Below are 24,580 nucleotides of genomic sequence, written 5' to 3'. Positions count from 1 at the left end.
TATTTTTTGAAGTGGGTTGAGAAGTCTGACAATACAAGTTGTTTAGGTACCTTCGACAAATTATATTGCAAATTCTTTCTTTTTCTTGGTCTCGTTTAAAAACTCCTTACGACCAAAGATTTTGTACTATTCGGTATGTTACATACCTACCTACAAAAGCACCGCACAAAGTGATCTGAGTTTAGCTACTGCACCGCGCACACATGCACAATTTTGTATTTACTTACATTATTAATAGTTTTTACACTTCCTGAACACACAACTCGACAATGTAGATAAATGTATTAATATTTAGGTATTATTTGTTTAAATATAACTTTCATTATTTACTATGCGTCTAAATCATAAATGAAATTAAGACTCAGTTTCGACGTGTTCATCATAAGTAGCATCGTGCTAGTAGCATATCTTATAGTATAAAATCTTTGTTTGCGATGATGAGTTTAAAGGTCGTAGCTCATTAGACCCACCCAGGACCCGACCCGCACCGCCTTGCCTCGAGTGGTTAGTATTTATTATTTATACATATTAGTGAGGCTCTAATGAGCTACGATCTTAAACTGCGATAAGCGCTGCTAACTGGCGACCACGTGACGGCAAGCGGAAACAAATCCGATTAATGAACAGATCGACAGAGGCTCCTGATTGGTCTACGATATGAAGGGAAGTATCTCGTGATCTCGCCAGAGGCTGTGCAATAAATAGCTGCCGAATAATGCAGAAATGCAGCTAGTTAGGAATACATATAAGAAAAACACTCAAATAATAATAAGTTTTATTATCAACGCTCAACACTTTCAGTGGCGAATGATGTAGGTACATAAAATGGTCATACATTTTAACAAATACTCATTTATCTATCACAAATAACTGAGAACGCAATAAATATTCGATAAAATGCAATAAATAATCCGAACAAAGTAAACTTAACAAAAAACTTTTTGATACACCACATTCACACCATTATTCTATGGAGCAGTGACCAGGATAACGATTTTAGCTTATATTTAAAGAAAATACTTAAGCAAATTGTATACTGTAACATGGTAATATAAAAAAAAGATGGTAATACTTAGGTAACGCAAATAAATAGTATATTGGTTTTCGCAATGGAATTAAAAGTTATTAATTTGTTTACACAGTAATACTTCATTACGTTATGCAATCAAAAATAACAAAGCTGCCGATCTGTTTTACTCAATATAATTGTTTCAAATAAATAATAATTTATCAACAAATCAATATGGATGGGGTCATGACATGACACAATATTGATATGATGTTAAATCTTGTGACGTCATTAACACTTTAATAGACAGTTGTATGTAGCTATATTAACACTTGATTATACAGAAAACGTTTCAAAATACTTTTAAATGGTCACAACTATAAAAAATTGTCTAAAACTGCCATAACTACGCACTTTGGGTATTACAATCTCAATTTGGTTTCCCTGGTTTCGCCCCAATTTTGGCAGTCGTCTACTTCTTTACAAAGTCTTCGCCGGTTTTGATGTTCTTCAGCAGTTCAGGGATGGCCGCCTTCAGAAGTTGCTTCTCGTAGTCGTTGAGGTTTCCGTAGCCGAGGTTCTTCTCCACGCCGTTCTTGCCGAGCAGCACGGGGTTCGCGAAGTACGCCGCTTCGGTCAAGTCCGATTTGATGTACGCGCACTCCACCACGTTGGATTCGCCCTTGAAAATAAGATTTTTAGATTATAAAAAATATTTTCAAAAAGGGCGGTTAACGAAAGGGGAGATTGCTTGGGAGAGGTGGGAGATCTCTAATAAACTATGGAGAGTAGAGTTAAGGTAGCACATTTATGTATCCGTAAGTGACGACTTACGGATACATAGATGTTCTTCCTTTTGCGTGATTGATTCAGAAATGAGATCCGTTAAAAAAAACCCAAGGTCACATAGCTCAGCGAGTCGCACAGCTTAAGGGGCAGAGCACATAGTTTGAAAAGTCGATGGACGTTGGGGACCCAAACTGCTGGAATGGAAGACTGCACCAAAATGCGCCGTGTTCGTTAATCCCTCACTAAATGGACTGAGGACATCAAGCGGGTTGGTTGCAGGGAGTCGCTGGTTGCTGCCAGTACCAGGCCGTTTTGTCCTGAAGTCCATGCAGGAGGCCTATGTACTATGGAGTATGTTGATCTATGTATAAAAAGTGTCTGCCCGAAAGCGGCAAATGGTGTTAAATTATTTAAATTTTAAACATGTCACTGTTAATTGAAGGCGGTCGACAAGTCAATAACAATATGAAGCCTCAATAGCTCAATGGTTAGAGTGGTCGGACTCACCAACGAGGGGAGGTGGTTCGATCCCCGCCCCGTTGGTCTACTGTCGTACCCACTCCTAATACAGTCTTTCCGGATTAGTTGGAGGGGAATGGGCATATTGATCATATTTAAAAATATGGCAAATATTCTTTGTAAAAAAAAAAAAAGTGTGCGCCTCACCTTGAGTCCGCGCAGCACGGCGCCGGCGAGCCGCGCGCCCGCGTACGCCATGGACAGCGTGGCCGAGCCGCCGCCCGCCTTCGCCTTCACCACCTGCACACCACATATTATATGACTAACAATTCCACATACGAGTAACTTAGGAGTGAAGCCGTGCGGCGGTGCGGCGTCGCGCCGGACATGTTTAGTCGCATCGCTGTACACACGCGTGACCGCATCGCACCGCGTGGCTTCTCCCTAATGTAGTTGATATTGATAAAGCCCTTTATGGACGTTTGAGACTGCGTCAGTTGAAACAGTCCAAACCCGCTATCTAATATGAAATGGACATTGTATGGACATTATTGTTGTATTGTATTGTATCGCGGCGCACGACGACAGTAACATGGTTAGAGGCTACAATATGAGTGTCACATTTAATAAAACACAAAAAATATTTAACGGCGAAATGTGAGCATAATAATTGATCAAGCATCGTTCTACGCTGTTTTCTTTATTTCTGCAGCAAACATTAACTAAATACCACGGTACACCACCAACAGACTACAGTAATCAGTATGTGTATATAGCTTGTTCGTAACACTCCTGATGGTCCACATATCATGGGCGTGTCATCAAGGGACTTGGCAAGCTACAGTACAGTAAGCTCACCTCGGTGCCGGCCTCCTGGATGCGCTTGGTGAGCGCGTCGATCTTGGCCTGGTCCGAGAGCTGCACGGCGGGCTGGCTCTGGCTCAGCAGCGGGATGATGGTGACGCCGGAGTGGCCGCCGATGACGGGGATGCGCACGCTCTGCGGGTCCACGCCGTTGATCTCGCCGATGAAGGCGGCGGCGCGCACCACGTCCAGCGTCGTCACGCCCAGCACGCGCTTGGGGTCGTACACGCCCGCCTGCGGACGCGCGACACTTAGAGTGGCCACACGGTGCGGTGCGCATATACCGCAACGCACGTTGTGGTATATCATTGATATTTATATGCTGGACGCCGCAGCCGCACCGCACCATGTGGCCTCTCCCTAAGGGTACCTACGCACTATGCGGTTAACCGGAACGCGGCCAGCCGTCCAGATGGCCGTAATCTAATATTTGTACGAGAAAGTCTGCGATGCGGCTGCCGGCTGACCGGTCCGGTTGTTCTGAGCGCTGCGGCCCGGCTGACGGCCAGCCGGACGGTTGCTCTACACACTACGCGGATAGCGCCAGTTTGCGGTTGCCCGCCATTGACGGTGAACGTGTTTATCGACGCTAGCGCATTAAATATGGATTTTTAATATGCTCCAATGTTCTTCAAACGATTTTAGACTCATTCTAGTATATCCAAAAAACTTGTCTCCATACTTTTTGAGCTCTTCAAAAAACAATTGAAAATGCTTACTCTCATCTTGAGCTTGCAAATAAGGATGCACCCAGTACCCTTTTTTCTGTTTCTTGTTCTTTATGTAACGCGAGTAAGTATAATAAATACCTGCTGCTTCTTCTAGTCGACCCAACCGCAAACCATGACGGTTTCTAACCACACTTTCCGGTTAGGGTTGCGGCTCTCCGTCACCCAGCTAACCGCAAGCGCAACCGCGTCCTGCGGTCAGCCGGCACGGCTAGCCGCATTCCGGCTAACCGGATAGTGCGTTGGTACCCTTAGTTGGACATTATATGTATTATAGACCTGGCATTGTGAGGATGTGAGTATGCAAAAATCGAGGACCACATTCTGTTTTTATTTTCGAACCATGAAGTTATCTCATGACCTTCTTTTTAGTATGAACTCGAATCGTGCCAAGTTTAATTTTTTCATTCCAGTTGATACATTTTTACAAAAATGCTTGTTTTCATCTTTCTTGAGTTTTTAATAGATGAGCTATTAGTGTAATAATGTCATGATAAAAAATTTAATATTCTTAATAAAGGTAGTAATAAATGGTAGTAAAAGGTAGTAATAAAGGTAGTATTAAAGGTAGTATTAAATGGGTAGGTATAACGAAATAATGGACAAACAAACCTCCTGGCAATATCCATGCTTTTCAAAAATTATTCAAATCGGTCCAGTAGTTTCGAGTAATCAGGCAACATACATACAAGAAAAAAAAACCTCCTTTTTTGAAGTCGATTAAAGATACATTATATAGAAAAACATTTAAAAAATATATATTACAGATCAATTTTTTCGCCATCATTTCAGAATATTTATATAAAAATAATCCTTCATTTCCGTTTCGTCACATGTCACGTTGGTGATAACATGTGATAAATTTAATTTAATGTCATTGAAGTGAATGCTACTGGAGGTCTTAGGTAATGTGTAGGTACATACAGACTTGAGCACTTCGGAGGCGATGGGCACCATGGAGTTGACGGGGTTGGTGATGATGGCCACGACGGCCTTGGGCGCGTTCTTGGCGATGCTGACGGCCAGGTCGCGCACGATGGACGCGTTCACGTTGAACAGGTCGTCGCGCGTCATGCCCGGCTTGCGCGGCACGCCCGCCGGGATCACCACCAGGTCCGCGCCTGGACAATTAATAACAATACTAACGGCGAATACTTGCACAGACATAATCAAGTAGCCAAGATAATCCACCAACAGCTTGCTCTTCAGTATGGTCTTATCGATTTTGAGATGCCTTACTATAGGTTCTTGAAAATAGCAGTGCATTGCTCTACTGGGACCGAATGATTATCACTGACAGGTATATTGTAGCCAATAGACCTGATATAGTGCTAGTCGATCGGTCAGTGCGTCGTGCAATAGTTGTTGATATTACTGCTCCACATGACGATAATCTGGTTAAAGCTGAAAAGGAAAAAGTATCAAAATACTTGGACCTTGCTCACGAGATTACCGCCGAAACAGTGTGTTTCCCATTGTGAATTTTGTTAAGTGCTTTACACACTACAAGAAATGCAGTCATTATTGATTTGATGTTAATTATATTAGGTGGCTAATAGTCCAAAATTAGTGAATAGGGCAGCATGTCGACTGACAACATCAAGCAAGTTGCAAGAACTCACTGTATATAGAAGATTCAGGATTGTTGTGTTTAGAAGTATCTACTAGTACCAAGTACTAGATACTTAATGACTTATTTACTTAATTTACAATTAATTAATTGACATGGCCTACTCTAGATTTCACCATTTTACTGTCTCTGGCTGTATGTTCAGTTTTGTTTTGTATTACTAACTTTTTTGACACAAAAGACAAAAAATGGCCACTGCAAAGCACAAATTGGTACTGCATGCTCATACTGCATGTAGCTTTTTTCAGAAACCTGATCCTCCTGAAGTTGTGGAGTTGATGCCAAACCAAAAGTGATGTTATTTCTTGCTTTTTAGTGTAATACATATTTCTTTTATTGAATCACTAGATATTTTTGAAGAATCTATTAATGAATTGTATGGTATTTCTGTTCTGAAGTTGACAGACACAGGGCAGTGCATTGTTATCAGTAATTATTATTATAAGACATCATGCTTGTTGTGCTAATTAGAAGAAAAAAAGTTTTAAAGTTATTCTGACCATTATAGTATAAACATCATTGCTTTATTTCCAATATTTAACTTTAAAATCACAAAATCTCATTATGTGAAATAAACATTTAGTTTCCTTTAAATAATAAACAATAAAATTTATTATCAGAGTTAAAAAACAACTTTATGGAAGTTACAATAGATAAGATAAATGTCCATAATTCTTTTTTTTTTTTTTTTTTTCTGTCTGAGTAGGTGCCGATAGCTCCCTGCGGAACCACTACGGCGTCACCGGGGGGGTTGGGCGAGCGCAGAAGCATCGCCTGATGTGACCCGAAGGCTGAAAGAAAGATAGAGGACGGAACGGCTCTCTAAGGGCGTCTCCTATGAGACTCGGACCTCGGCTTAGAAGGCCATTCTGGAGGAGGTAACCGTGACCTGAGTGAATCAGTCCGGACGCCCCCAAGATCGTGAGTTAGAAAACCCACGTCCGGGTGACGTTAGATATCGGGGACCTCGTCTTCGCCGGCGAAGACGCTGTGTAGCTTGTGATTGTGTTACCTGGGAAGCATTGTCGGTTGTTATGTCATCGTCTGGATCGTAAAGGACGTTCTTGGGACGCCTCTGCTTGCAGTTAGCGTTTAGGTTGGGAGTGTAATTGCAGGCCTCAACCACTAGTTGGTTGGGATGGATGGCAGCTCTGTCAAAATAGTTTTGAGAGAGCTGTTTCATGTACTTAGCTATTGTCGGTAATTCTAGATCTCTATGGAGGTCGTTATTGCGTAAAAACCACGGCGCGCCCGTGATTTGACGCAGAAAACGATTCTGTAGGGTTTGAAGCGGCCTAAGGGTCGCTTTGGGACGGTGGGCAAACACTACACTAGCGTAGGTTAAGATCGGACGGATCGTAGTTTTATAAAGCGTTAGCTTTGAGCGGAGGGACAATTTACTTTTCTTATTTATCATAGCGTAAAGGCGGTGCATTACGTATGCGGCCTTTTTTCTCGCTTTGTTAACGTGCATGGAGAAGCTCATGCGGTTATCGAAGGTAACGCCTAGGTACTTGGCAGTACGTTGCCAGGGGATGGGTGCTCCGTAAAGGGAGACTTCTTTGAGTCCGGACTTGAGACGGGAGACCGCTTTGCCGGTGAAAAGCACGGCTGCGCTTTTCTCTGGGTTGACTTCTATACGCCAAAGGCGGAACCATTTACCTATAATGTTTACCGCCTTCTGGAGGCGGGCTCTAATGTGGACCCGGTTTACTGCCGTCGCGTACAGTGCGGTGTCGTCCGCAAACTGGGCGACGTGTACGCCCGGGTGGTCGGTGGGAATGTCGCTTGTGAAGAGCGAGTATAAAAGCGGGGAGAGCACGGAGCCCTGAGGGACTCCTGCGCGAATCTGTCTGGGTGAAGAGAGAGTGCCGTCTATACGGTACCTGAAGGTGCGGTTGGACAGAAAGCTGTGTAGCAAGCGTACCATTTTGTTTGGTACGCCGAAACGGTTTAGTTTGAATATCAAGCCTTCGTGCCAGACGCGGTCAAACGCTTTAGCTACGTCAAAGAAGAGCGCCCCGGTGGCGATGGGGTTATGAAATGAATTAAAACCGGTTAGAATGTGCTCCGTGAGGCGGTGCACTTGATGAACACATGAGTGTTTACATCGAAATCCAAACTGTTGTTTGATGAGAAGTTGCTTTTCATCGCAAATGGCTTTGAGACGATTCAAAATGATTATCTCATACACCTTGCCAATGGTGTTGAGAAGACTAATTGGGCGGTAGCTAGTCGGGAGGTCGCGGGGTTTACCCGGCTTGTGGATGCCAATGACCGTGGCTTCTTTCCATGCGTCTGGGAAGGCGCAGTGAGCTAGGAGAACATTGAAGATGTTCACCAGGAGGTTGATTATCTGGACCGGGAGAAGCTTTAGAGCTTTGTTGCTAATCGTATCAGGCCCCGGAGCCTTCTTTTTGCGCAAGCCCTTGATAACTGCAGAGACTTCCTCGCATGACGTAGGGGTAATTTCGACTCCGTCCGGGGGGCGAGATAAGATAGAAGTGAGTTCGGACTTCACTTTTTTCGCGTGTGATTTTACAAATGCCGTAGTGCTTGGAGTGCACTGGGCTTCCAGACTGTCGGCTAGGCATTCGGCCTTATCGATGTCCTCGATCGCGTGTGGGAGGCCAGGGCGTTTGAGAGGTGGGGTGGCTGCGAGGCGGTCGGCTTTGAGATACCTTGCCACGTCGTAGAAGGCTACGTGCGATGGCTCGAGCTCTCTCAGTCGGTCGTCCCATTGTCTGTCATAACGCCAGCGCAAGCGACGCTTGCACCGTCTTCCGAGAGTCCAAAGAAGACTCGCGTTTTGTCGGGTCGGTTCAGATTCGTAGCGTCTTTGCTGTGCGTTTCTATCCGTTAGTAGGGCCCGTAGGTCCGACGACAAGGGGGCCTTGCTGAAGGCAGGGACCTCCTTGGTGCAATCTTTCATTGCTTCGCGAATATGGCCATTTAGGTTCGAAGAAGCTGCGAGCGCTTCGCCTAACGTTTCTATCTCGTCAGGAATTTGATCTAGGTGCTGTGAAGCCAAGGACTTGAGACGCTCAGACAGTCTCCCGTAATTAATTATAGTTTTGGTCGGGGGGGTCGTGGAGGGCGGGGGGCCAAGCTGGAGTATAACTGGTCTGTGGTCCGAGTCCGAGGCCAGATCCGAGAACACCTCCAAAGGACTCACTTCAAGAGTGATGTTCTTTACGAGTGCCAGATCCAGTACGCTCGGAGTTTGGTTTCGTGTGTCCGTCAGTCTCGGGTAACGTGTTGGTTTGTCGGGGGTGAGCAAAATGAAATTAGCATCGTCGCGGTCAGTCAGTCTTCTTAGAGTGTTGCCGCTAGTGTTATTATAAGCGTTGAGCCAACTTGTATGTTTAGCGTTAAAGTCACCGGCCAAAATGACGGAGTCACTTAAGGAGAGGAGTGTCTGAATGTCACTCTCTAAGAAACGTTTACCGCAGGGTTGGTAAACTGAAACCAGTGTGATCGGCGGATGGCCGGTCATACTGACCTGACATACTGAGACTTCCATGTTAGTAAGCTCGGGAGGATCAAGAGGAGTGCAGTGAAGAGCCCTTCTGTGATATATAGCTGTACCTCCCTTCCTTTGGGTGGTCCGGTCGTTTCTAATCATTAGGTAATTCCCTATTTTGGGATCGCGAAGGCTAGGTTTCAAGAAGGTCTCTTGCACCAGAAAGATGTCCGGTTTGTGGTCGCTTATCCATTCGCGGACCTCGAGTAATTTATCGGTGAGCCCGTCTGCATTGAAGAAGCCGACAGTCAGGGAATGTGGTTTTAATCTACCGTTGTGAGCCATTTAGAAAATTTTTATAGTTTTCGATCGCGCGGAGCATGATACTGTGCTCGCCTATTGCCCTTAGGGGGTCTACTTTATATTTCTCAATGAAGAGATCGTATTCTTCCATACGGAATACATCCGAGAAGGAGTGAGTCGCGTATGAAGGTTTGGACGAGGCTTGAGGGGCCGAGAGAGGGGGTTGGGCCGCAGGAGCGGCCCTCGGGGGCTGTTTGGCGACCGGAGAAGCCGGTGCCGCACAAGGAGCGTTAGGCGCTCCGTACAATGGCTTGTTCCAAGCGTTGGTGGTAGGCACCGGCGCTGGAACAAACCTGTGAGCGGGCTTTTTGGGTGCCGCCGGTTTGCGGCCCGCTGCCCTGCCCCTTCGCTTGCCTGGCTGTGGGGCCTTCCGGCATCCGCGATAGTTCGCGGGATGGCCGGCTTCGCCGCACAGCACGCAGCTTGGGGGCACTTCAGCGATCCGTTCCTTGCGGGGACAATCTATCGTGCCGTGATCTCCCAGGCACTTAACGCACCTGGGACGGGCAAAACAATTCCTTTGAGAGTGTCCATAGGTCTGGCATCTATGACATTGACCTATGCGGCCACGGTTGTTGGGCTTCTCAAAGGAGAGGCCAGAGAGGTGGCATATCGCCTTCAAGTTGTATATCCTCTTGTCCTCAGGAGAGAGCTCGAGGATCACTAGACAGAGGTCTAGCGGCTCTTTTGAGCGTGATCGGTACATTCGGTGTACCTCCTGGACGGGGAGATCCTGTTTAAGCAGGTCGGCTTTGATGAGCTCAGTATCAAGCTCCTTGGGGAGACCGCGGACTACTACGCGGAGGACTCGCTCATCGCTCAGAGCGTAAGTGTGATAGCCTATTGAGTTTGACCTCAATAAAGCTGTCAGACGCCTATGGTCACCGGATGACTCGCATTCCGCACGAATACCTAAGGTGGTAAGCTGGGCGTTTGGAATAGGGATATTGTTTTTTATTAGCATGGGGACAATTTTGTTTGCCCATGCGTCCTTGTCCCTAATAAACATTGGGGGGATCTTCTCCTTGCGAGGTTCCTCCATAGGAGAGTCCTCACTTTCGGAGTCTGAATCGGATAAGGTTTGTGACCGAGCTTGGCTCTCGGTCACAGTGACCTTGCTAGTGGTAGTGGGCTGAGCGTCGGTTTTAGTAGCCTTTCGCCGTTTTCGATTACTTACGACGACGGTGAAGCCATCGTCAACTGGAGCCGGTGAGCCCTGCGACTCTGGGATATCGCAAATGTCCATGGCGGAAGGCCTATGGACCGTGTTGGTCGGAGTGCGAGTCATAGATTCGCGGGAGGGTGGCAAAGTGCCCTTTGGGTGGGCTGAGGGGCCGGGGAGCGCGTTAGGCGCGCTAGGCCCTACGGACGGAGCCGGAATCGGTGTTGCCGGGCGACCCGAGGCCGAGACACGTGGGTCGCGGGCCGCGGATTGGCTGCCCAGCGGCGGGCGCACTACCTGAGCAGGTAGCACGTGGCGCTGGGTCACGAGTGGCGCGGGGGTTGCGGGGATAGCGGGGGACGTGGCGGCATTTCCCGGAAGGGGACTACCTGATTGGGGTTGACTTTGAGTCAAAGTCACGGTTTGAGACGCAATCGGTTGCGAAGACATAAAACTTTCCAGATAGCCTGGAAATTTAACTCGGAGGTCCTTGAAGAGGGCCTCCAAGTACGGCGGCGGAACGGAGTTGGGGTCCATAGTGGACCCCGGAACTAACAGGGCCTCCCCACCGGGGCGGGGAGGTGAGTACCTACTGTGTGGCCCTAGTGGTCCACGCCTTTAGGTGACGTGGGTGTACCTACTCTTATTCTAGTGTACTCACGGACCGGAACCACTTAACTACACTAGAACAACGCAGAACACAACACAACACAGCACAACGAAATCGGTGGTCAAGACAGTACTAGAAAAACTAGCACCCTCTCAAAAGAAGAACCAATATTGGTGGCCTCCACCGTGGGATCGAAAACCTGCATAGGCGAGGACAGACGACCGCACGGGACGGCTGCCAAGATCGGAGTGTCTGTCCATAATTCATGATTGTTGACTGTAATATGACATAATGATCACATCATTTTACTTAATGTGCTCTTTCATGATCACTTGATGAAACTATAACTATGGAAAAACTATATTTTTCAATGTCATGTATACAAATACACTATACAGGGTGCACGGGAGTATTTCCCATAACTCTAGGGTTATATTTTTTAGGGAAAATTAATTAAAAATGTCTAAAGAACATGTGTTCTAAAATTAATATTTTCAGAGTAAAATATATTAATTTGCAAATAGATCTTAAATTATGTCCCTTATATCGCATCCTTATATTAAGACCTAGATTCATTGATACATATCATGAAGTAGCTAACTAGTGAAGAAGTGTGAAGTGAGTTTGTAACAGTAACAATATCTCATTGATATTGACACTCTTAACCACTACAATTATGTATTTAAGGCAAGGATAGATACAGGCGTGTGTTACATGGATAGCCAGAATTATTTGAATTACTTTGTATGAAAAAGTAAAATTTCTTTTTTGCATTGTGGCTATAACTTTAAGGTTTTGACATGTCCACATATAGGATATGTGGATATGTTAAAACCTTGAAGTTATGGGAAATACTCCGCAACACCCTATATTATGTGATGATGGAGTCTTAGGATGGAGTAAGCACAGTAAGAAGTATTTAGATCTGTTTGGTTTAGCAGTATAATAATTACCATAATTATAGATGCTATGATCTATGTATAAGAAAGTGTTTTACAGCTACACACAGTGTATAGTTATCAAGTTGTTTTTATAAACTGGATACTCAAATTAAAATAATAAATGGACAATGGAGTTTGTCATTGAATTTAATTGATGCAGTTGCTCAGTGATTGTTATATATGAGTGGCCATATACTTAATTTCCACTGTTCCCAATGTTTGACTGATTGTACAATTCAAGATGTATTTGATGATACAGATTGTCTCATTTGAGTCATTGCTTAAAATTCATTCAAATGCAGTTCATTGTAGGCAGATGCAATATTGGCTGGTGGAAGGTGCCGGTTGTGGCCAGTTACCACCCTACCAGTAAAGAAGCGATTTAGAATACCAGTATGATGTCATGTAGAAACCAAAAGGGATGTGGATTTTCATCCTACCCCTAACAAGTTAGCCATCTTCCATCTCAGATTGCATCATCACTTACCATCAAGTGAGATTGTAGTCAAGGACTTACTTGTAAAATAAAAGAAATAATAAAATTTTAAGTTAATTAATTTGACAAACTATGCTATATAAGTAATGCATATTAAGTGGAAAACCTCCCAGAACAAAGTAAGTAAATTATATCATTCAGGTATACAAGGTAAGAAAATAATTGTAACAGGGAAATAGTTACAACAGAATAAGATGAAGTTATAGAGGTAAAAGAAACTTGTAACAGGAAAAGTTTATGTCAATCAAATCAGTTATCCAGAACGTGCACTTGACCCTGACGAGTTGCCAACTTTAACGTGTAGGTTTAAGGTTATTCACACAGATAACAAGTTATGTAATAACTGACAGTTTACTAGTAACCTATATACCTTTGATAGCGTCGTCCAACTGCTCAGGGCCCTTGTGTCCCGAGACCTTGGCTGGGGTGTCCATGTGGGATAGGTCTGCCGCGACTCCAGGAGTGACCGGTGCTATGTCATACAGGGCCAATCGTGTTACTAAGGCATTCTGCTTCAACAGCAAGCCCAAAGGCTGGCCGATACCACCAGCAGCCCCAGCCACCACAACTTTGAAGTTTTTCTACAAAATTCAAAGCATTTTAACGGATTATGGAAAGTTTTTCATGTTTTAGGTAATGAAGTAGTAAAGAAAAGTAGTTTACCTGGGATGAAGTGCTGAAGTTTTTAACACCATTCTGTGCAGCCACTGAAGCGATAGGTTTTAAAGTACGAGAAAACATGTTTATTTCAAAGTAGTTTTAATAAATAATAAAATAAGATAATTTGGTAACACGACGACCCTGCTGACCTTTGCTGTAGATAACTAGTGATGCGAATGCCATCAATGCGATCATGCGACTAAAGTACGATTTTATTTTGCCGGTTTTTAAATATTTAAATTAATTTTGTCCACACACGATGATAATATCTGTCACACAATAATCGCGTTATGAACTTCTTTCGTTACAAGTGTTCAATATATGATCCACTGGTTACTACATTAAAAATCGAAGTCGAATCGAAATTTCATTAATACCTAACTATCTGTGGATTTAACTTTTAATAGTCATTAATGACACTTGACAATTGACATATACATGATTGACATTGACATTGACAAGACAGTGGTGTTGAGAAATCAAATCTGAGTTTTGTTTTGAATTTTTTGAAAATTTATTGATAAATAATAAACATCATAAAAATACAAAATGAATGTGGTACAGGCTGTTAAAATGTATATAACTAAAATGACTGAGGAGAGTGGACCTGGAATGAAAGTAATACTAATGGATAAAGAGACTGTAAGTGGATTTCATCTACGTCGACTAACAAAATAAACAGTTCTAGGGCTTTAATTCATAGTTAAGTTGTTTTGTGATCCCTAAGAATGGTAAAAGTTAAATATTGAATTAAATTACATTTTTGAGACAAATATTAGGGTTCCATTTAATACAAAGTTATTGCCCCACCCCCTGTGCTAAATGGCCAAAGATAAGTTTGTACTTATATATCATGTTCGAATTTTTTTATCGTTTTGACAGCGAGCGGGTGCTAAGTGCTTATTGTTGTTAGTGTACACTACACCAGAGTATTGTATTTGTGGGTAGATTGATGACAAGCAATAGATTAAGCTTACCATCAGCTTAGATTTAGTCACTTAAGACAATCAAATTCCTAAATTTAATGTTTAATAAATTAAGCGTCCTCAAATAAATACAACAGACTTTGAACACAACTGAAGATAAACTTCTTTAACTGTCCCATTCAATCTCTCAGAGCCTCAATAGCTAAAACGGTAAAACTATCTGAATCATCACCAAGGGTTAGTGGTTCAATCCCCGCCCTGTTGGAGTATTGTTGTACCTTCTCCAAATACAATCTTTCCTGACTAGATGGCAGGGAATGGGAATTTTGGTCATATTTAGAAGCAATGGCTATTATTCTTCTGCTAAAAGAAAAATAAAATGTCTGACCGTGCTGAATTTACAAATTTGGTGCCCTAACTGTACGGTACTGACTTCTTAAATTAGATGCACTGTTAACAATGATGTTAGTTCCTTTTTTTAGGTAATAATCTACACTAAAGGTGTGTGCCGATCTATATGCATTGTTCACCAACAAACAAACTGAAGATAAAAAAACCAATATTGTTATATAAAAAGTTTGTATTGATTTATAAACTGATTCACACTATATATAACTCTAATTGTTCTAAGGTTATTAATCAAACTTATTAGTTAATTATAATTATAATTAGGTGTGAAATGACTAGCAATTTATATCCTCATTTTTAATTGGTTTGCTGATAAGCAGTACACATTGAGTATGGCTTTGATATAGTTTCTGGATTATTTATCTTCTTTTTGGGTGAATTTTTAAGCTTTGAAAAGCAAAGTTTGTTTTTACTGAACACACTACTTATATAACAATGTCCTGTAATGGGCTAAGAAAGATAGATAAGTATAGCCCAATTCTGCTATCACAGCAATTTTGCAGCCCTAAGCTTCAACTTTTTCAACTTCTATGGTAAATCCTCTCAGCAGGCAGGGATCGAACCAGCACCCCTCGGTGATGAGTCCAACAGCTCTTACTGCTGAGCTGTTGAGGCTTTCAAATACTTTCCTCTTTCAAAAAAAGAAGAAATGTTTAAAAAACAGAATAAAAATTTAGGAATTGCCAACATGGAAAATGAAATATTTATATGAAATATTTTGTTTCAGACAAGTATAGTCAGCATGGTTTTCAGCCAATCAGAGATCCTGCAAAAGGAGGTGTATCTGTTTGAAAGAATAGACAGCCACGCCAAGTGGGACAATCTGAAGCATATGAAGTGTATTGTGTTTGTGCGCCCCACCTCTGAGAACATTGCATTGCTCTCCAGAGAGCTGCGCTGTCCCAAATATGGAGTTTATTTTATTTGTGAGTGCACTTTTCATAACCTATGATAAGCGTTTTATTTAATCTACTATATAAAAATAAGTCGGGTTTTCCTTCCTGACGCTATCTATAACTCCAGAACGCACGAACCGATTTCCACGGTTTTGCATTCGTTGGAAAGGTCTCGGGCTCCGTGAGGTTTATAGCAAAGAAAAAGGGATAGGGTAGGGCAGGGGAAGGGTAGCCTACCCCCCTTTAATTGCAAAGTCATTTATTGACTTTGCAATTGCACGTTGTAGAGTCAACATCTCCTGAGGATGCTCCGGTTTCGGGGTGAAACGTACGTAGAGAGTATTTTGCCGGACCTGGGTGACGTTGTCGCATGGGTTCGTCGACTTTTCGCGGATGATAGCAAAATAAATAAATCATTATATAATCATGATGAACTTCCGCAAAGTGACGCCTGCTTCTATCCAATATTTAAAGCGAAGCTTGACCGAGTCCGCTAGTCATACAATAAAATTGGATATTTATTTAATCATACAATAAAATTGGATATATAAACAGTCAAAAAAATAAATATAGACCAGTTTAGCATCTTAGTACATGCAGTTTTAAAATCATGGTTTCATTGAGATCATTTGCAGGGATCTGTGATCTGTGAAAAGCAACAATGCCGGTAACCACCATATGCTTTAAAAGACTTTGGCTTTAGATGGCAGCATTTGTGGTTCTGTGCTATTGTGTGTGGCGATACTAAAAATACTTTTGTTAAATCAAATGGGTACTCAATAATTGTATAAATTCTCACTTCTCTTGTTTTTGTTGTCAGATTTCAGCAATGTAGTGTCCAAGGCAGACATCAAGACACTGGCGGAGTGCGACGAGCAGGAGACAGTGCGCGAGGTGCAGGAGGTGTTTGCAGACTACCTCGCAGTGGACAGACATCTGTTCTCCTTCAACATAATTGGCTGTTTGCATGGTACGTATCCATGTTATCAATTAACATGAACTTTGCTACTGGGATAAATTCCAAAATTTATTGAAATTAATCACTGTACTAACATTTGTGCTGGCAAGAGAAATGGAGTTCTGACTGGTATGGCTAGTACTTCACTTACAAGAGATGAGCACGGCCGAGTTGTTGGGCGCAGTGGACTACACTTGCATGAGTATGACCTATTGTCAGGGATAATAAAGGGAGGACAAAAAACGGACTACATTTTTTAAACAACCCCTTTCCAGTTTGGCCACATATTCATAATTTTGTCTTCACAAGATAATGTTGTGGGGTAGCAAGTTAAGATCTATCATTTTTAATGACAATTCATACCTAAATTTAGAGAGGACAAAAAATGGGAATTTGGCGTGCACAAAATTGATAAGGAATGGATGGATTTTGAGAATAGAATACAAATAACATCACAAGTTATCTGCAAGGCCAGCAAGTGCTGCTAGTTTGCCTGCTATATTCTCAATCGCAGTGGGTGCGTTTTACACGTAAACACTTTCATATTATGCTGCATATTTGATATTTACTGACCGAGTCCGTGAGTTAGTGTGAACAACCAGCCTAGAGACAAACTAAAACCACATGGACATCTTGCAAAATAGAATTAAAAAAACATTGGTAACAGTCAGTCCAAAGTGTTCGATTGGAATAAACGTTGCAGGTCGTTCATGGAACCAACAGCACCTGCAGCGATGCTCGCAAGGGCTCCTCGCGTTGCTCCTGTCGCTCAAGCGCCGCCCCGTCATCCGCTACGAGGCCGGCTCCGAGGTGAGCGCGCGCCTCGCCGACCGCGTGCGCGAGCTGGTGCGGAGGGAGGCGGTGCTCATGGACAACAACATACCGTTCAACGGGGACGTGCCGCCGCCGCAGCTGTTGATACTGGACAGGAGGGATGATCCTGTCACGCCTTTGCTGAGTCAGGTATGTGCTTGATTGATAAATCTATATCTATACTTCTATACTAATATTATAAAGAGGTAAAGTTTGTAAGTTTGTAAGTTTGTCACATTTTTTAAATGGGGTAATCTTCGGAACTACTGGTCCGATTTTAAAAATTCTTTCACCAGTAGAATGCTACATTATCGGGGAGTGCTATAGGCTATATTTTATATTGGTATCATATATATTAGCCGAGTTATCACAGTTTTTATCACACAGGTCGGACTGAAAATCCTCTTAAACAGACTTATTCGCATGCGCTGCCTTAACTATTGTGTAAAATTGAAATTAATGTATGGAGACTTTATGTATCTTTAAAAGTTCTACAAAAAAGTCCGCGACACCATATATCTATCTTCTATATATTAGCAGATATAGTACCTTTTGTGTTTTAAAAATTATTAATTTTATATACTTAGGTTTACGTCATTATTTATACAACTAAACTTTAATCCTTATTAAAATAAATTATTTAATAATCACAAGGATATTATGGAGATAAGATTTGCCCTTTACAGTATGTTAATTACTTAAATAGTTTCGGAGATAATACAAAATTTCTAAAAGACGCAGAAATTCCGCTATATGACGCCCGGCGCTTTCATTACGGGTAGGATAGGGAAGTGGTAGGTTAGGGGTAGGATAGGCGTGAGATAGGGGTACGGGTGGGATAGGGGTAGGAAAGGGATAGGGTACGGGTAGGGTAGGGGTAGGATGGGGGTAGGGTGTAGGTAAGGTAGGGGTAGAGTAGGAGTAGGTTTGGGGTAGGGGTAGGGTAGGGTACGGTAGGGGTAGGGTAGATGTAGGGGTTGGGTAGGGTTGGGGTATTGGTAGGGTAGGGGTAGGGTGGGGTAGGGGTAGTAGTAAAGTTGACATCGAAATTTACGCGGACGAAGTCGCGGGTGTCCGCTAGTGTTATATATGTATTGTTGCTTGGGTTTGTGTGGTGTGTGTATTAACACATGTTACTAATTTCGGATTTTTGACATCTTAGGTGTTATTTTATTTTATAAACATAATACCTGAGGATGCATGGCAACAAATATCAAGACAACGCAACTTATATTGTGTTTGCTGTCGGACTTGATCTTCGTGGTTTTGTTAATTAAAAGGCCTTTTGATATTGAATATGTGTATTACTTTGTAATGGAAGATGGAACACAAGTGAATGACATTTAATATAATAATGTAAAATAGTCGCAGGTAGGTAGATAAATGAGATATTATACAATAAAGTAAACGCCTGTAGAAATTATTCTGCAATTATTGCCTTGAGTAACATTGCGGCGTTGACATATTGCATTTGACGCCTTTACAGTAAAAGTGTGTGTAAGTGTACTTTACAAAATTAATTTATACATATCTATTATAAAACAAAGCCCTCCACTGCATCTGTTCGCGATAAAGAAAACGACCAAATAGATTTTCATGTGGTTTGTGTAGTTTTTATCAATAAACACAGTGATTCATGAGGAAGGCTAAAGTATATAAATTGTCAAGGTTAGGTGTAAATTAGTTGCAATATTGATTTATTTAAATTCTAAAATAGTTGCAATATTTTGACAACATTTGTTGGAAGTTTAATCTAAAACGCAACCTAATCAATCCAATAACCAATTAATGTACAAAATTGGTCCTATTACAATCTTATTATAAGTATAAATATAGATAATTGTAGCTAAGCATATATAAGTCAATGCTGTGTGTGCAGTGGACCTACCAGGCGATGGTGCACGAGCTGCTGACCATCAACAACAACCGCGTGAGTCTGGCGCACGTGCCCGACGTGCACAAGGACTTCAAGGAGGTTGTGCTCTCTGCGGAACAGGACGAGTTCTATGCCAAGGTAAGGTTCTACGTCAACGATAAATCTCATAAAGAGAAAAAGACAAATATTGACGAATAGCGGTGGAGCTTTCTCTGGCCCTCTTTCGTCTCAACCCAACAAAAGAGATTGATTATATAATGATTTATTTATTTTGCTATCATCCGCGAAAAGTCGACGAACCCATGCGACAACGTCACCCAGGTCCGACAAAATACTCTCTACGTACGTTTCACTTCGAAACCAATTTCAATTGCACGTTGTAGAGTCAACATCTCCTGATGGAATGAGGATGCTCCGGTTTCGGGGTAAAACGTACGTAGAGAGTATTTTGTCGAACCTGGGTGACGTTGTCGCATGGGTTCGTCGACTTTTCGCGGATAATAGCAAAATAAATAAATCATTATATAATCATGATGAACTTCCGCAAAGTAACGCCTGCTTCTATCCAATATTTAAAAGAGATTGATGTTCCCATGTTGGCATTATTAGTAATACGACATATTACTAATAGTGCCGAGATTGGCGCACTACATCGTTGTTGGCGCACTACATCCATTACTTAGGTACTAGGCGCAAATACATCGCGTCACATCACATGTCTTACCTTGCCAACGTGTGTATGTCTCGCTAATCGATGCGCGTCGAAATCGCCCCTTCTGGATCAAGGTCTTAAGAGCAGTAAACCTGTTAGAAATACATATGACACCAAATGATACTGATGTTTTGTTTGTATTCAATCTTTGATATTCCTCAGAACCTGTACTCAAACTTTGGTGAAATCGGTCAAACGATGAAGTCGCTGATGGACGAGTTCCAGAAGAAGGCCAAGAGTCACCAGAAAGTGGAAAGCATCGCCGACATGAAGAACTTTGTCGAAACCTACCCTCTGTTTAAGGTACGCAGTCCATTGGATTTGTATGTATTTATTTTGCACGCCTATTTTGATAGGATATGCGATAGAAGCTTAATTGAAATAGAAGATTAAATGTACCTTCCATCTTCTGGCGAAATAAAACGATTCATTGATTGATCACTAGATTTAAAATGACGTCACTTAATTACTTGTAATGACCAGAAAATGTCGGGCACCGTGACGAAACACATTACGGTGGTGGGCGAGCTGTCGAGCTGCGTGGCGCGCCGCCACCTCATGGAAGTGTCCGAGCTGGAGCAGGAGCTGGTCTGCCACTCCGACCACGGCAAGCAGCAGCAGGTCAGCGTTGTTTACAGTTTATACGTCTGGGTTTAAGTTTTGAAGTAAAACTTCTTTACGCACACTTGACTTGGAGTAAGTTGGTAATTGCGTTACGAAAAGTGTAATCGGTCGAGGTGCTGCCATCTATAGGCACAGTGAAACACTGTCTGTTATTTTAAACTATCAGTAGATGGCGCTGCTAGAGAACTTTGAAACAGTCCCTTTTTGTACACTCCAAGAACCTGTTCCGATGCAGTTATGCCTGAGGCTCACAGATGGCGCTTAATTTTTATTTTTAATAAAAGTTTTACTTCAGGCGTATGGTCTGTCATCATCAGTCCCCCTATTAGGGTTCAACCAACCCTCCGCTTTCCCAAGATGTTGGAGTTAACATATATTTCATCAATCTACAGCGACTAAAAGCCATGCTGGCCAACGAGTCGCTGCGCGCGGAGGACGTGACGCGGCTGGTGGCGCTGTACGGGCTGCGCTACGAGAAGCACGCCGGCAACGTGCTGCCCGCGCTCGTGGACACGCTGCGCAAGCGCGCGCCCGACTGTGCGGCGCTGCCGGTGCTGTTGCTGGAGTACGGCGGCGCGCACGCGCGGCAGAGCGACCTGTTCGGCCTGCAGGACGCCGACAAGATCACCAAGAGACTGTTCCGGGTGAGTGGCGATGAGCACGTGCTGCCGCGCTCGTGGACGCGCTGCGCAAGCGCGCGCCCGACTGTGCGGCGCTGCCGGTGCTGTTGCTGGAGTACGGCGGCGCGCACGCGCGGCAGAGCGACCTGTTCGGCCTGCAGGACGCCGACAAGATCACCAAGAGACTGTTCCGGGTGAGTGGCGATGAGCACGTGCTGCCGCGCTCGTGGACGCGCTGCGCAAGCGCGCGCCCGACTGTGCGGCGCTGCCGGTGCTGTTGCTGGAGTACGGCGGCGCGCACGCGCGGCAGAGCGACCTGTTCGGCCTGCAGGACGCCGACAAGATCACCAAGAGACTGTTCCGGGTGAGTGGCGATGAGCACGTGCTGCCGCGCTCGTGGACGCGCTGCGCAAGCGCGCGCCCGACTGTGCGGCGCTGCCGGTGCTGTTGCTGGAGTACGGCGGCGCGCACGCGCGGCAGAGCGACCTGTTCGGCCTGCAGGACGCCGACAAGATCACCAAGAGACTGTTCCGGGTGAGTGGGATGAGCACGTGCTGCCGCGCTCGTGCACGCGCTGCGCAAGCGCGCGCCCGACACTGCGGCGCTGCCGGTGCTGCTGCTGGAGTACGGCGGCGCGCACGCGCGGCAGAGCGACCTGTTCGGCCTGCAGGACGCCGACAAGATCACCAAGAGACTGTTCCGGGTGAGTGGGATGAGCACGTGCTGCCGCGCTCGTGCACGCGCTGCGCAAGCGCGCGCCCGACACTGCGGCGCTGCCGGTGCTGCTGCTGGAGTACGGCGGCGCGCACGCGCGGCAGAGCGACCTGTTCGGCCTGCAGGACGCCGACAAGATCACCAAGAGACTGTTCCGGGTGAGTGGGATGAGCACGTGCTGCCGCGCTCGTGCACGCGCTGCGCAAGCGCGCGCCCGACACTGCGGCGCTGCCGGTGCTGCTGCTGGAGTACGGCGGCGCGCACGCGCGGCAGAGCGACCTGTTCGGCCTGCAGGACGCCGACAAGATCACCAAGAGACTGTTCCGGGTGAGTGGGATGAGCACGTGCTGCCGCGCTCGTGCACGCGCTGCGCAAGCGCGCGCCCGACACTGCGGCGCTGCCGGTGCTGCTGCTGGAGTACGGCGGCGCGCACGCGCGGCAGAGCGACCTGTTCGGCCTGCAGGACGCCGACAAGATCACCAAGAGACTGTTCCGGGTGAGTGGGATGAGCACGTGCTGCCGCGCTCGTGGACGCGCTGCGCAAGCGCGCTCCCGACTGTGCGGCGCTGCCGGTGCTGCTGCTGGAGTACGGCGGCGCGCACGCGCGGCAGAGCGACCTGTTCGGCCTGCAGGACGCCGACAAGATCACCAAGAGACTGTTCCGGGTGAGTGGGATGAGCACGTGCTGCCGCGCTCGTGGACGCGCTGCGCAAGCGCGCTCCCGACTGTGCGGCGCTGCCGGTGCTGCTGCTGGAGTACGGCGGCGCGCACGCGCGGCAGAGCGACCTGTTCGGCCTGCAGGACGCCGACAAGATCACCAAGAGACTGTTCCGGGTGAGTGGGATGAGCACGTGCTGCCGCGCTCGCGGGCTGCCTCTGATCTGCCTATTCTGTCTGATATTTTGAATAGATTAAAATTTCTTTACGTACGCTTGACTTGGAGAGTCAATGTAATGCGTTACGATAAGTTTAATCGGGTGAAGCGAACGAACGTTCAAAGGGAGAGCTAAGGATTCTTTGTGTGGTCAGTTGGGTTTTCTTATTCAATGACAAGTTAGCCTTTGACTGCGATCTCACCTTATGTCAAGTAACGATGCAGGCTTCCTTGGAAGAGGTACTAGTTTATTCTACCCATATCTCTGATGATTATTACGCGACATCGTACCGGAACGCCACGCGCTGCGCGGTACGTCTTTGCCGGTTAGGTAACTAGCTACAGCCAATGCCTACCATAACCACTAGACCAGAACCGATTCAATTATAAAATTCTAAACTGACCCGAGCTGATAATCTAGTACAGGACTTCTCAACAGAGAAGTCCTGTACTCGATTCACCACAGCACTAGTAACTGCCAGACAGGCCGTCGAAATTGAATATGAAAGAAATAAATTCAATATACTCAATAAACCAAATGGCATCTTATCAATTTCACAGGGGCTGAGCGGTGTGGAGAACATCTACACGCAACACACGCCGCTCCTCAAGGACACGCTCGAAGACCTGATCAAGGGCAAACTGCGAGAGAACCTCTACCCCATCTGCGGTGGCGACGACCTCTCCGCCGGCAGACGGCCCCAGGACGTCATCGTGTTCATAGTGGGTGGCGCCACCTATGAGGAGTCCCTCTGCGTGCGGCAGATCAACCAGGCGAACCCTGGGGTCAGGGTGGTGCTGGGCGGCACCAATATACACAACTCCACGTCTTTCTTGGAGGAAGTCAAATCCGCTATGCAGGGCGTGCATAGGACGCATACGCGGCATATCCGCAACATATAAATTACTCCTTTGTCTTGATGAAGAAGTTCTTGGAAGACAGATTGCCTTTTTGGATGTACTAAGCTGACAGAACTAGCACTTGTGTGTGTAACACAACAAACAAATATATTTCGAGTGACACAGAAGTGACATTAAAACCCGTTTACCAAAAAACCGTTGCTGTTGTTCCTTCTATACTCAGCAACGCGCCTGTTATATTTGTCTGTATTCCTCACTACTAGGTATATACAAAACCAAATTGTCTTCAAAAACTAGAAATACTATAGTATTGTAGGAATGTGGTATGGTATGCCCGTTCCCAGATTTATTCATGAGGAAGTAAGGAGTATAGAAGCAAGTGATTATATGGATCGGTTTCAATACCTTTTGATAAGTTGGATTCACTATCTATATTTTTATCACGTTCTTATTCACAACTTTTGTATTTGTCATTTGATATTATTTTAAAGTATCTTTCATTGACAATTACGGTTAGTCTATTTGACACGTATCAGTTGGGGACACTGGTCCCTAATGTATTCAATTACTTATAGTCGGATGCAATATTTATGACGTCTCCGAAATAAGGTGCGGGTTATTCTACGCGCGACTTCCGGTGGGTGGGAGGCGCATGCGGGGTGATGCCCAGCCGCTGCGCCCCTACTTAACCGTTGATACCTAAAATATTCTATTGCGCAGCTGAGCACACGATGTTCGAAAACGTCAAGACTGCATCGGACTATAATGTATAGTAATCTTACCTGAATACATTTATATTTATCGCCAAACTAAGTCGTATTAGTATGTCCCAATAAACGCAAAGCTAGATTTTGGCGCTATATAAACATATTAATTACCCTAGTGGTAGGTATCCACTTTATTCCTGATTATGAATATCTAGTTTAAGCAAATGTTCCTGTGATGTCCTTGTATATTATAATTACGTTAAGCTATAAGTTATGGTAATTTATTATTTATAAATAAATCATTGATTAAATGAAATTTACGTTTTTTTTGTTCTGGTGAATGCCAACTTTTTTCCCTGCCACCAAGTAATTCCTAGACAAGCGCGTTCCATTTAATCCATTTAAAAAAAAGTTTAT

The 24,580-nt window shown here is 44.5% G+C and overlaps 2 protein-coding genes across 2 annotated transcripts; one reads left to right on the top strand and one right to left on the bottom strand.

The window, feature by feature from the left end:
* Nucleotides 1-761: 761 nt before the first annotated feature.
* On the bottom strand, nt 762-13,350 carry LOC112045905 (malate dehydrogenase, mitochondrial). Its single transcript, XM_024082290.2, has 6 exons — nt 13,178-13,350; nt 12,885-13,095; nt 4,774-4,970; nt 3,116-3,355; nt 2,465-2,557; nt 762-1,691 (listed from the first exon to the last, which is right to left on the bottom strand). The coding sequence occupies exons 1-6, from the start codon at nt 13,253-13,255 to the stop codon at nt 1,482-1,484; spliced, it is 1,029 nt and encodes a 342-aa protein (XP_023938058.1). The 5' UTR covers nt 13,256-13,350; the 3' UTR covers nt 762-1,481.
* A 273-nt stretch (nt 13,351-13,623) lies between these two features.
* LOC112045902 (vacuolar protein sorting-associated protein 45) lies at nt 13,624-24,479 on the top strand. Its single transcript, XM_024082286.2, has 9 exons — nt 13,624-13,816; nt 15,236-15,434; nt 16,225-16,374; nt 17,066-17,325; nt 19,055-19,189; nt 19,926-20,066; nt 20,247-20,384; nt 20,780-21,031; nt 23,157-24,479. The coding sequence occupies exons 1-9, from the start codon at nt 13,724-13,726 to the stop codon at nt 23,496-23,498; spliced, it is 1,710 nt and encodes a 569-aa protein (XP_023938054.1). The 5' UTR covers nt 13,624-13,723; the 3' UTR covers nt 23,499-24,479.
* Nucleotides 24,480-24,580: the final 101 nt, after the last annotated feature.

The sequence above is a fragment of the Bicyclus anynana genome, chromosome 8, assembly GCF_947172395.1.
Source record: "Bicyclus anynana chromosome 8, ilBicAnyn1.1, whole genome shotgun sequence".
Lineage (NCBI taxonomy): Eukaryota > Metazoa > Arthropoda > Insecta > Lepidoptera > Nymphalidae > Bicyclus > Bicyclus anynana.
The sequence above is the reverse complement of the archived record's forward strand: the minus strand, read 5'-3'. Positions and strand labels throughout refer to the sequence as shown.